The following is a 14,184-nucleotide window of genomic DNA, read 5'->3' as shown; positions in this document are numbered from 1 at the left end:
ACATCAGCTCCGTTCTCCAATAACAGATCCACCACTTCCCTATAGCCGCTAGCACAAGCTATGTGTAGCTACACACCCACACACACAAACAAAGCAACACTAATCAGCACTGAAATGAGAAGGTATTTGTTCAGTAATTGCATCTCACTGAGTCTATTAAATGCTTGACAGCTATTTGGAAATGTTCTGTAATAGAGCCGCACAATGAACCATATCTTGCATATCTGGAGCTGCTCAGTTAGTTAAACATGCAATATGACTGAAAGTGATTTATTGTGCTAACTGATACGATGCCATGTTGATATATCTATATATTTACTTATATTTAAAGTATAACTGTGTTTATAATCAGCATTTTAATTAGTTAATAAAAAAAATAACTCTTTTGTAGTTTTTGTCTTAAAAAATAACTCCCAAAGTTCTTCTGTATGTAAAAGAATTCGAGAAGAATCAGGTCAAATAATTATTCTTTATGGGCACGTACAGCAGAAAAATATAAGAACAATATGAAATATTTAAAGTTTATGAAACGTGTATTGCAAAGACTTCATTCATATAATTTATTACACTTTCAGCAACATGGAATAATCTCATTTACAAATGCAGAAACATCAGCTCTTATTCACACACATACGCACACACACATACGCACACACACACACACACACACACACACACACAATTTTCATTAGGCAAATGAGGTGAATGTGTGTTCACCAGTGTGACTCCGTCCTCATTTCTCTGGTTGACATTGGCTCCGCTGCTGACCAGCTGTCTCACGTCTGACAGCATGACAGAGGCTCTCTGAGTCTTCATCTGGTGTATGGAGCTCACATCCACTCCTGACACAAACACACACACACACACACACACACACACAGTGGGAGATCAATACACGGGTATCAAGTTTGTTCTCACATCCCACACTGATCTGATGAGGCTGTGCAGTGCTAAAGTTTTGGATGAATGTATTTCACTTTCTATGTACATGAGTGCCTGAGATATGTGTGGGAGATTCACAGTAAAACTTTAGGCCAAGCCGTTTTATAGGGGGTGTAGGCAAACGGCAGTGAGAGGATGCTTTAATGATGGTGAGTAAAAGTTTTAGCCTACTATTTCCCTGCAGGTGAAACCATTAGGGATTTCCCCTTTTCATTTTTGCTTCCACAGAACTCTGAGCAAGGCCACAATGCTTATGGACTTCTTTTAGAAGAATCTCGTTCTTTCTCTTTTTTTAACAAGTCTCTGTATAAAATGAACAATAATGTTTTTTTTCCTCGTCTTTCGATGCGTGACCAAATTGACAGAATAAGGTCAGAAGAAAAGTGATACATTTACCAAGCAGAATAAAAACATAAAGTGCAGGAAAAATCATAGTAACAATGTCTGGATTAATAGCAGCAAGGGAATTCTGTTACTGATCACGTCTTATCTGAGCAGAAGAGGTTATAACTGTGACCGATTGTTTATTAAGCAAACTACAAAAAGAAAAATCTTTGTTAAATGTTATAACTACACTTCAGGGCCAAAGGTTTGTGTACACCTGATTACACTCATATGTGGCCCTTCATTAATCTGTTGCCGCAAAGTTATAAGAACACGATTGTATAGGATTTCTTTGTATGTTGTAGGATTCTAATTTCCCTTCACTGCAACTAAGGGACCTGACAATACTTTTGCGCACCAATAAGGTCCATGAAGACATGGCTTGTGAAGGGAAGAATTTAGTGAGCCTTAACCTCAATCCCACTGAACGCATTTGTGTTGGATGAACTGGAACATTAACTGCACCCTAGGCTACCTCACTCGATATCAGTGTCTGATCTCATTAATGCTCATGTGGCTGAATCAGCAAATCCCCATAGTCATGCTCCAAAATCTCATGCAAATCTAGTTCCTAAGAAGAGTGGACCTTATTATATCAACAAAGAGGGGATTAAATTTGGAATGAGATGTTTTAAAAAGCACATAATAGAAGTAATGGTCAGGTGTCAACACATTTCTGCCCAGTATATAAATCTAGTGCATTTTAACAGACCTGTTATCTTAACAGTATTCCATAAAAATGGGCAGAACTCACTCACTCAATCATTTTCTACCACTTATCCAAACTACCTCAGGTCACGGGGAGCCTGTGCCTATCTCAGGCGTCATCGGGCATCAAGGCAGGATACACCCTGGACCGAGTGCCAACCCATCGCAAGGCTGGGCAGAACTCATTTAATTTAATTACGGTTGTATTACAACTGCAGTAAATCCTGCAGAGCTACAAGCTGCTAATGAGAGCTTGGAATTGTTAGGAAAAAAAAGCAACAGTGACTGGATACAGAAGATACCAACATGTCACACACAAGTGAGGAACAAATAGTGTTAGTGTATTGAAGTTATGTGGACATGGATATATCAACCATAGCTCTTATACAGTACCTCATGGAATTGAAAGAGATGATGATCTGTAACAAATGAGCTGTCTGCCTTTCTTCCCCTACTTATTTATTTAAGGTGATAGCTTCGCTCTGATTATCATCTGAATGCCAGCTTTGTGTTCTAGATGCAGCTCTCACTGAATTTAAAGTATGAATGGTTTGTATAATGCAAGCTGATGTTGATCAAAACTAGCTATTTTTAATTACATTTATGTTTTACATACGTAGTGTGCGAATGAGTAATCAACTGTTGATCCCTATATTTTAATTATACAAAAAAAAGATAAAAATAATTGCATTGGGTTTTTTTCCATATTAATACAACAGAGCAGAATGATACGGAAGTTACACATACAGTTATTTTTAGGCTTCAAGTCGCTCTGGGCTGATGAGAGAAAAGCTAACGGTGCCCTAACCTTTAACAGATGCAAGCTTCCTGTTTCCCTTAGAACTCAGCCTGATTGATTAGTAGACTAAGAAGGCTAAATGGCTATTACTTTAGGACACATGGCCTGTTTAAGATAGGTTACTAGAGATAGGTCATTTCTGCACTGTGCACATTTTACACATCTGTACAGTGCATGAATGTGCTATGCGGTATATATATATATATATATGAAAAGATAATTCTGCTTACTATGTCTGAAGAAGATTTCAGAGCTGTTGATTTTTCTATCATGCAAGCAATTACGTCTTTGGTTCTCTGTTCATTAATCGGCGTTTCTATCTCACTGCCAAGCATAATTATGTGGATATACCTTATGATCCGTTCAGCAGCTAATTCTCGAATTAAGTGAGCAGCTCATGTATGAAAAATACACATTTCCTGCCATTCCTCTTCATTCTTATGCATACCCATATTCCTCAGAGGTTCTGTCTTGCAAATCGATTATATGCAAACAGGCAATACCTTAACCTTCGCTGAATAACAAAAGACTGTTGTTTAAGAATGGCTATTTAGAAAAAGGCTACGTTATTGTTTAATCCCTTTCTAATTTTCAGCATGGGTACAGGATTTGCATTCACATAACCACAGTGTAGAGCAGACTAAGATCATCTCAACGTTAGCTTATTCACTATTATTTCCAGACATGGAGGTCTAATAGAAGGCTTTTTATTTATTTAGAGTCGTACCACACTCTTCCAGATGCTTGGTGAGAATGTAGCTGGTCTCGCTCCCCTCTGTGGTATAGTCGATTGGTACGTTCCCATTTACGTCCTGCAGAAGCGCGTTGACTCCGGACTGTCGGAGTCAGCGGCGTAGACAATGCGGTCAAGGGTGAGGAGCATTGGGAAAAAGAAGGGAAACAAAAAAACAAAGAAAGGAGACATAAACAAATAGAGTCTTTCTCACCCTAATTCTTCAGTCAGCAACTGATGATAAACAAGCACTCATTATCACATGGTGCCAAGTGACTGAGGTTCCTGAATGCAGAATGAGCAACATTACTAGACAATAGTGAGTTAAGTAAGTCATTAAGAGTGAAGCCCTGAGGTGTAGGAGAGGGGGGCTGGGGGGTGCTGTACTGTGTATGTGGCTGGTGGGGGGCTGACTTATGATTTATGGGTTCAGAGAATCGATGCAGGGAGCTATATATTTAAAATTCATGTTCCACATCAATGTTCCACACTTCTGGCTTCTGCTGACACAGAGAAATCAGGAATAGAATACATACATATATATACATACATATATATACAGAAATGTTTAGAGAATTGAAGGGTAGTATTTCTCTTTGTTAGAGAGTGGAATTAACACATCAATTGTCAAGTGGGCCATTATGAGCCTCTGGCTATAAAATAGGCAGTGATAAAAAAAAAAATAAAAAAAAAGCATTGGCTAATTTCAAGCCCTGAGCTAACACAGAGATAAGACAGGCAACGTTCTTTATATATCTCAGCCTACTAACAGAATTTTAAAAAGTGTGTGCAAGCGTTTTACATAAGATAAGATGTTCAAACCTTGAACACCTTGAAGACCTACTTATTCAGGAAACACTTCAACTAGCACTTCTTTCCTTATCTTTTGCATTTAAAAAAAAAAAAAAAAAAAAAAAAAACCTTTTACACTTTTTCATTGTAACTTTGAACAAATGTTTTAAACTCATGGTATCTTAAGTATGTAACTTAGTGAGCCAGCATTAATGTATTCAATGTTAGAGATTTAAGCACTTATGTACGTCGCTCTGGATAAGGGCGTCTGCCAAATGCTGTAAATGTAAATGTAAATGTAAACCTGAAACTTCAGCAGTTTGTTAGAGATTCAGAAACATTATAGAGAACTGTGTATCACAAATTCCCACCACTGTAACTGTACGGCCCGACTGTACGGCTCCATCTATTTGTCTGGAACAGGTATCTCAAAGCGAAAGTGGGGTTTTTTTCCGAAGCACAGCCGATTCGAGCCAGTCAGGTCATGTCAATCATGATCACAACCGGGTTGAAGCCAGGTTAATAAATGGATTAATCAACATTAAACATCAGCTGCTCTTTTGTCTCTATTCATGAGCAATAAGCCAACAAGGCAACATTGTTCTCCACTGTTACACACTCACACACACACACACACAGCTGTAAGTCTCCAGAGAGTGATGACAGATTTGACAGTGTGTCGGGGTGCTGAGAGATCTGTTCTGCTGCACGAACACTGCTATCTGTCCACACAGCACTGTCTCATTGAGACACATACAGTACATGAACGACATTGTCTACAAAACACACTCTCATAAACCTCACAGACATATTGGCATATAGACTGTGTAAAGATGTATGATTCAGGGGTTAGTGACCAGAAGGGGAGTCAAATGCCTGTGTATGTGTGTGTGTTCTTATTAAGGTAAAGTGTCTATTGATCTATCTGAGTGTCTGGTTCTAGGACAAACACACATAGCTTGGATTTACTGAAAAGACATCCATGCTTGATGCATCGTACGTGGCCCCCGTGTGTACCCATGTCCTGATGAGATTACGGTTTTATCTCTGAGAGAGGAAAATAAGAAGTATGAGGATGAGTGGTTAGTTTGTAGGTTCTTTCTTTCTTTCTCTCTCTCTCTCTCTCTCTCTTTCTCCATACTCTCTGTAAGTAATGATGGAAAGCTGCTGAAGATTTTTTCCTCCTTTAGAGGAGACTGTCTGTATTGATCAACTTTCTACATGGCACTCTTAAACCCACTTCAATCAGATTGAATGCTAAACAACAGCGACTATAAATATGGAGATCGGTGAATCAATGAATACCCATCTCACCCCATCAGCTAATACATAGGCAGTGTATCATGTCTGAATCTAAAAAAATATAACGAAACGAATGTAGATTTTTGACATTAATATGCACTACATATAATTCTAAGTAGATCTTGAACAATAGGAAATCTTTAAGAACATTATGAACAATTAAGAATCACACCCTAGTACATTTCTTTTTTGCAATATAATTTTGCAATATAACATACTAAGCAATATAATTACCCTGAAAAAAAAAACATATGCTAGTGTTTAGAAAATGTTTTGTGTAGTCAGATAAAGGTATTTTTGTCACTAAGCTGCATTTCTACCCATTATATAAGAATGAAAGTCATCTTCTATTCAAAAATCTGACATGTTAACGAGAATCAAATTCTCATTACTGTCTACGATGCTTAGCCTGAAGTCTTTATATCTATTATATAATTAACTGAACAAGAAAACATGCTATTAAATGTCATTGTGTTTGTCTAATGTCTAAATAATTTATTGAAGTGCTACAGAAAGCAATTACGGTAATGACCAGTCTTAATGTGTACCACTCAAAATATTAGCTAGTAGTCAGTGCCTGTATTAGCACTCATCCATCCATCATGTCGGCATTCTTTTGTTTTAAAGGTACACTACTGAAGAGGGTTTCTTCATGTCCAGACCAACTCACACTCGAGAAGCTGTGTTCCAGTATCTTCAGTATCTAGACTTACTACTACTTGACAATTTAATGTTTTAGATGACTGAAAGCCTTCATCAGCACCTCCATTGATCCACCTCGTGCACGTGGTTTGCGCTGAAATTAAAGTCTGGTCAAATTAGTATTAGGTCTCCTGTACTCTGTAAAAAAAATTAGGATTGACAAGCTTCACCCTGGCAACCTAAACCTATACTCAATCATGTTATGATGGATTACCACACAGAGACAGGATGACAGAAATATATTTATGCCATCTCTGTGTCTAGGATTAGGCTGCTGGGATTGATCTAATTTAATATTGGCATACAAAATGTAAATACTGGGGTCATGGGGGTTTGTTCTTGAACACAAGCTCTGATTTCCCCAAAGACATTAAATGATGCCACAGTAATCTGAATAAAATATCTACAGAGAACTCTTTAGATAGACACTCGCCGGTCATTATATTAGAAACACTATACAAATGCTAAGTACTAATCCTACTAATACTATTGCTACTAAAGGAAGTGGTAGCTCAGTGGTTAAAGTGTCAGACTACTGATCAGATGGTTGTGAGTTTGAATTCCACGACCACCAAGCTGCCACTCCTGGGCCCCTGAGCAAGGCCCTTAACCATCATTTGCTCAGCTGTATAAGTGCAAGTTGCTCTTGATAAGGGGGCATGAGAATGCTATAAATTTAATGTACTAATGGTGAGCAAGGTCTCTGATCTTAGTACAGTTTTGGTGAGCCTGAAATGTTCTTCTGCTGTTGTAGTCCATCTGCATCAAGTTTCTATGTTGTGTATTCTGAGATACCTTTCTGCTTGCCACAACTGTACAGAGTTATGTGACTTACTGTAGTCTTTCTGTCAGTTTAAACCAGTCTGGCCATTCTCCATTGACCTCGCTCATAACAAGCTTATGTTATTTGTCAGCAGACCCGTCTCTCTCTGGATGATGAGTACATGCATTGCACTGCTGACCAGACTGGCTGCAGACACTGCATGAATAAGTAGGTGTTCGTAATAAAAGTCACAAATTCAAAATTTCACAATAATTGTGCAAAACACTGCATTTTATAAGTTAAATGCATCAAAAGAGATTCATAAGGGGAAAAAATCAGTGGTGTCTTGATGGTTGCAGACTCAAATTCCAGCATTTCCAGAAATCCAGTGTTTGGCTCTTGAGCAAGACATTTAATAAAGAGCCATGCATGGGTCATATTCTGCCTAAAGCTTGAGTTAAAAAAAGCATCTCCGAACTGTGAGGGTTGGCAACCTAGTGGTTAAGATGTACTACCACTCAGAAAGTTACAAGCTCAAACCCCAGGCCTCCAAGCAAGGCCCTCAAGTGCTCAGCTGTATAAAATGTATGTTGCTCTGGATAAGGGTGTCTGCCAAAGGAATACATGCGAATGACTAATTTGGAAAGTACAATTTAAAATATCTAAAACAACAGTGATATGCTCTTACATGCCAGATGCTTGTGTGAGCTTATTATAGCAGGAGAGGATGTGAAGTATGTTGGAAGAATAATGGAAGAAGTGTAACCAAATCACCAGGTTAATATAAACCTAACTGAATATCTGGTGATAATGAAGGCAAATGTGCGATTAAATCTGCCCTGTCTGATTATGGCCTCCTGTGACCCATTACACAGACACAAAGCCAGCCTTAATTGCTTCTCTCCGATTAAAACCTGTTATAATAATTGGTCAGTGGCACCAATATAAAGCCAGTATAAAATGGGAATACGAGGAGGGGTGGCTAATTAACCTAAAGTGCTTGGAAAATAGACATTCGTTTCTATATTTTCTACTTATCTGCACACTCTAGGGGCTATTAAACCAGCTAGGATTAGGGGCAAAGATAACCAGCACTCCAATGCATGTTGCAAATGGCTCATGTTATTAAGTCAATAATAACGCAGTGATTGGGCTCCTGAATGCCGTGAGTGCCTAAGCATTATCCAATAGTCAGGATATCAGGAGTCCAATCCGTTGGCATGTGTGGCTGGGATTGCCTGCACTGTCAATCATAGAAATGTCAGCCAACTCCCATTGTTTCAGAATTCATGTATACAAAATAGGAGAGGCGGTGATCTCTTTTCCAAACAGCTTGTTTATTTAGCTAGCTTCCTATGTGTCACAGAACAAACACGTGAGCCATCATTCTCCCAGATTTATAGTCTTGGGTGACTCAGCAATCAGGAGAGAATTATCAGTGACATAAATGGGACTGGGACAGAAATCTTAAAACTCCAAAGAATTTGAGAAAAATGTCAGTGACATTTGTACATGTGTCAAAAAAAAGTGAATCTGAAGACTGTGATGGCCCAATTTTGCAGCGAGCATACTTGGAAGAGGGAGCAGTGCACAAAATAAAAAAGAAGAGAGCGTATGCCTGGAGTGGATGTGGGAGGCTTCATCCTAAAACCAGCATTGCACTGAGGAGATAAGAGTATTAGCACAAGAGGAAATAGCCGACGGCAGCCATAAAAACAGAAAATAAGTAGAATGAAAGAGAGAGTGTGAGAGAGAGGGAGGGAGACAGAGAGAGAGCGTGAGAGGGAGAGAAAGAGAGAGATGATATGAAATGAGGAGAAATGAATTGTGCATGAAAATGTGATTAAAATATAAGTTGAAAGAGGAGTGAAATTAATTAGAAGATTAATATATGCATTATTAAAAAAAAAATGCTTGAATTTGTTGAAGAAGGTTAATTATCTTGTGGGTGAGGTGTGTAGACACATTTTTCAATCTTGGAGGACCAAATGTCCCCCACAAGGGCACAAGGAAAGAAATACCTGGCACTTTTCTCTGTGTGTGTGTGTGTGTGTGTGTGTGTGTGTGTGTGTGTGTGTGTGTGTTGCATAGAGCTGGGCTGAAGCATTGGTGGTTGTAGGGACTGTAGGAGGCTATGTTCACCACAGAGGTGTACTAAGCATTCACAATTTTGGAAACACACAATTGTATAGGCTGTGTGTATATGTATGTGTGTATGTGGAGGAAAACCACAGTGAAAGCCCTGAACTATAGTATGGAGGAGCTCCAAAATGTGTATCCATAGCAACGGAGCAGTCTGTTCACTAGAGGCTGACTCACCTGTGTGTGCGCGCATGTGTATGTGTGTGTGTGTGTGTGTGTGTGTGTGTTTGTGTGTGTGTTGCCTCGGAGAGGAGAATCCTCCATCCTCCAGTGCTCTATCTTCATAATCATGTCACAGAAAAACACAAGCGAGTGCCGGTGCAAGCAGCTGATATAGCTGCTAAAATGATGCCAACATGATTCACACCTAAAGCTGTCAATCTCACCAGTGTGCTGGCGTGAGAGTCATTCTAAACAACTCTTTTCTCCTACTTACCTATTCTGTTTCGTTTGAACTAAAAACTAGGATAATTCACAAAAGCAGAATGTTCCAGAAAAGGAAAGGAGAGATTTCAAACTTAAACAGTTCTCCTCTGTGAGGAAGTGATCGAATGACAGGGTACTGGCAGGGACACATTTCACTGGAAAACTGCTCAGACTACATGATTCCGCACTGAGTATCTGTAATGAGAGATGTTTATAGTGAGAGCTTTAATTCTCTGCCTGGACAAGAAGACAAAAAAAAAGGAGAAAGTACAAGAATAAACTAGTGTTCCATTATTAGCATACCCATGTGCAGAGATGTGACCCACTTCATATTCAATACAGTGTTATACTCAGTGTGCGTTACACCAATTGCTCATGTTTAATCTTACATCATTTTCTTCAATAAACTGCTCTGACTTCTAAAATGTCGGGTAGTTTATGAAAGTTAAACATAAGGGATAACTAGGTTCTTAAAATCTATTCTGGGGTCAAGTTTTAAATCTGGAGGTTTCAGCATAGCAAGCTACATTCTGCCAGCACATTATCAGGACATCACTGTTTGCATAATGAATTTGATAACAAAGAAACTACCTAAGTCAGAACCCATAGTGTCCTTCATACAGTATTTTACAGTTGTGAATAATTCCTGAATTCATAACTGCCATGAAATCCCATAACTCAGAACTACCACTCTAACTCTTCACCTTAGTTGTCAGATGGATGTTAAGTTACACATTACTGTGTTTGTTTTTTCTCTGTGATTCAGGAACCTCTCGGAAGTGGCTAGGGTGTTGGACCACAGATCCGAAAGTCACATGCCCAAATCCCACCGCAGCCAAACTGCCACCCTCAAATCCCAGAGCAAGTCCCCCAACCCCTAACCGCTCAGCTGTAAAAACATAAGATGTATGTACAGTAAGTCACATCTACCCAATGTTGAGATGTTATCTATTTTAATCAGCTCCAATTTCCAGACATTTCTCCTATTATTTATTTTATTAACATTTTGCTTTAAAGTTGTAGTGCCAAACAAATACCAATCAGGAAGTCATCCCATTTCCCAGGCTTACAGTCAAACACGTGCCCTCCTGAGAATCCCCAGGGAACGATAATCCCCATCAATCTTCTCATCATTTTGATTCTTATCTGCGTTCAAATTTAACACCTTCCTGATTAATTACAGTTTATTTCCAGTGTGAAAGTGCACATGTGAGAGGGGCTGGAAATTGTCTCCTCTGTGCTATAATTACAGTGTCATTTCCTCTGCTTCAACAGCTCTCCTAAAATCTTCTCATACTCTACTATGCAAATGAGGCCTACTTTCAGAAATATTCATTCATACATTTCAGTATTTATACAAAGAAACACACAAACACACACAAATCACAGCTGCAGAAAATTGCATTACACACACACACACACTTTCCATAGTTGTTCTACATGAGAAAATATTTGTTATATTAGAGAAAAATCCCATCCCTACGTTATCAAGGCAATGACGTCAAGAACACGATGAGTAAACATTGCTCTGACAGAACTTACATGAATAATGCAGTTCCACAGTTCTGACAGTTTTCTTCCTTGAACTCTTACATTATACACCTTACTGAACACCGCTGTACAGTAGAAAGATGGAGAAGGAGAAGGGCGCAGGAAACACGGCTGAAAGAAAGATCTAACAAACATAATGAAGAGAATATTTGCCTAGAAATTATTTTTTTGCCCAAGCTCTCTCTCTCTCTCTCTCTCTCTCTCTCTCTCTCTCTCTCTCTCTCTCTCAGATGTTTCTGCATGTGAGAAATGAGAGGTCAACTGTAATATTTTACATACTCAGTCTCTAACTAGACATATTTAAAACTGAACCAGCTGCTTAAATACAACACCAAAAGCTGTGGATTTGCATGTTTGGGTCCTGCCTCACCACCTGCTTCTGTGCTTCATCCTAGCAAAGCAAACCTCCAGCAGCATGACGGTTACATTAAACATCAAACATCAACAACACAATTACTTACACCCACACACACACACACACACACACACACACACACTCACTCCCACTGCCTATCAGAGCCCAGAGCAAACAGGCTACATCTGGATGCAGTGCCATATTAGAGCTAATCGACAATCTCACACACCTACACCATGTGGAGGACAATTTCTCCATAAGTATCTGAGAAATAAATTTTCAACTGATTCTTCTTGCAGTTTGGTTTGTCAGGTATTATACCTGAAATAGTACAAACCAGTGGTATTCATCTATAATGGATAAAGGTCCAGTTTCATAACAATCCTTCTTTATAATTCATGATCACTAATGATTAGTGCATGCCCTTTCTTAAGATTCAAAACGTTCTCTTAAGATTTGTTGTGGTGCATGCTGCACTCAGATGAGCTACAAAGGTGTTCAGTTAGATAGAGAATAAACGCACACATCTCTGTCTGTTCATGTTTTAACATTTATTTTCTACAAGCACTTTCATTACGAATCGGACCTTAAGCAAACAGGAAAACTATGCTTTCTGATCTTATGTCTCTAGCTTGTAGCTAGTCTCTAGACCTGTGTGCTGCCTTCAGATGAATAATTGACTTAAAAGCATGTCATTAGATCGTATATATCAATCAGTTCCAGAAGTCATGTTGGTTTGTGTTTAGAAGCAGCCGCAGAACCGTAGTTGTTGAACTGCAGCCCCTTTTTTTCCCGACATTGCCCTGCAGTAGTTTTTCAGTTCAGTTCCCTAAAATACTTTGCTGGGTCCTCATCCAGTCTGTCAGTAGAGGACCTTTGGTATAGAGTTTATTTTTGTCAAAGAAGCGTTTTTAGTGATCTAGAGTGGCACAGAACGACGGCTTCAAGATACAGTCAGTGATTTTGGAGAAAGATTTAAAAAAGAATCAGCAGTCACTGTTTCGGGCAAAGCAACACTCCTATAATACATGCACCTGATTTTGCAAGACTACAACACCTGCATGCTAATGTGAGAGAAGGACTTCTTGAATTCGTTTTATGTTGGTGGTTCACATTAACTGCACCACAGATTATACCACAGAGTTTCTTCTCTGACACATACCTGCTTAAGAGGAGATGTCAGTTATTATTATTATTATTATTATTATTATTATTATTATTATTATTATTATTATTATTATTATTTTACATTTAAATTATTTAGCAGACACCCTTATCCAGAGCAACTTACATTTTATCTCATTTTTAAACAACTGAGCAATTGATGGTTAAGGGCCTTGCTCAGGGGCCCAGCAGTGGCAGCTTGGTGGACGTAGGAATCGAACTCACAACCTTACAATTGGTAGCCCAACACCTTAACCACCAGGCTACCACATCCCTGTAGTAGTAGTGATGACTGGTGGTTGTAATAGTAATAGTAATAGTAGTATATAGTATAGATCTATAGTATTAAATCTAGGAGTTTAAACTCTGCATAGTAAAATAGCGCATTGGTGACGTGTCTGGTTTAAAACACCAGGATTTTTATTCTCATCTCAATTTTAAGCTTGGGGTTTGATATAAAATACAAGATCAAATAATTGTGGAATACAATCTAATTGTCTTAAAGTGACTCATTTCACATGGATCACAGATGTATGTGATTTAAGTATTTAATGGTGGGAAAATCCATATCCGCATCTGAACATGTCTGAACTCAACCTCCATCTGAGAAGATCAGACATGTTCATTCTGACATGTCCGTTACGTCCTTGAGAGAGAGAGTGTGTGTGTGTGTGAGTGTGTGTGTGTCCAGGGTTAGCAGTATTCTCCCTAATGTCTCCACACACTCCCCCAAAACCAACACCACAGCAGGTCAATCCCTCTCTGTTTAGCTCCAGCACCAGCTTAAAGGGCAAAAGTGAAGCGTTACACTATTTCCACCTCTTACATTATTTACACAGACATGCATGTACATATCTAACAAGTTCACTGACAGTGTGTCTCAAAACATACATGATATTGAGGTGAGAAAAGTTTGAGTCATAGGCGGTCAGTCAAGTTTCTCATTTCTCATGCCTTATTTTCACTTGCACCCCATCGCTACATAATCCGCTTTAATCTTCTGTAACATGGTGTGACAGAGAATATGACCAGAGGAATACAGCAAACATACACATGGTACACATGCATATAGTCCACAAGCTGATTCTTTTACACAACTGTATTTATTTGCATAAGCATGTTATAAATCAAATCATCGCAAAGCACTCTGAAATTACTGAATGATAATTTCTCAGAAGGTGCTGATTAATTTTCCAGGGCTCTATGGGCTCTAACACAAATTGCAGGTTTAGGGTAATGCGTTCGTCTTAATTCTTATTGTTCTTGATTTATAATGTACAGTATTCACACATGTACAGTATTCGGTAGGTATTAGGAATTATATTGTACATGTAGGTGTTCAGGATTTTATGCTTTGTGGTTTAACATGACAAGTTCCATTTTGGTCTTATTAACAAAACAGAGAAAAAGGGTGCTGTCTT

General features: G+C 38.7%; 1 protein-coding gene across 1 annotated transcript in view; it reads right to left on the bottom strand.

Annotated features, from left to right (window-relative positions):
- Positions 1-14,184, bottom strand: part of myo16 (myosin XVI) — a 105,124-nt gene that overhangs the window by 60,579 nt on the left and 30,361 nt on the right. The window contains exons 5-7 of the mRNA XM_060876247.1: positions 3,561-3,669; positions 718-842; positions 1-68 (exon numbers count right to left, since the gene is read on the bottom strand). The exon at positions 1-68 is cut by the window's left edge and continues 58 nt beyond it. Of these exons, the coding sequence (XP_060732230.1) occupies positions 1-68; positions 718-842; positions 3,561-3,669 (302 nt within the window). The remainder of the gene's footprint in view (positions 69-717; positions 843-3,560; positions 3,670-14,184) is intronic.

The sequence above is a fragment of the Tachysurus vachellii genome, chromosome 8 (genome assembly GCF_030014155.1).
Source record: "Tachysurus vachellii isolate PV-2020 chromosome 8, HZAU_Pvac_v1, whole genome shotgun sequence".
NCBI lineage: Eukaryota > Metazoa > Chordata > Actinopteri > Siluriformes > Bagridae > Tachysurus > Tachysurus vachellii.
This window is presented reverse-complemented; position numbering and strand designations above follow the sequence as displayed.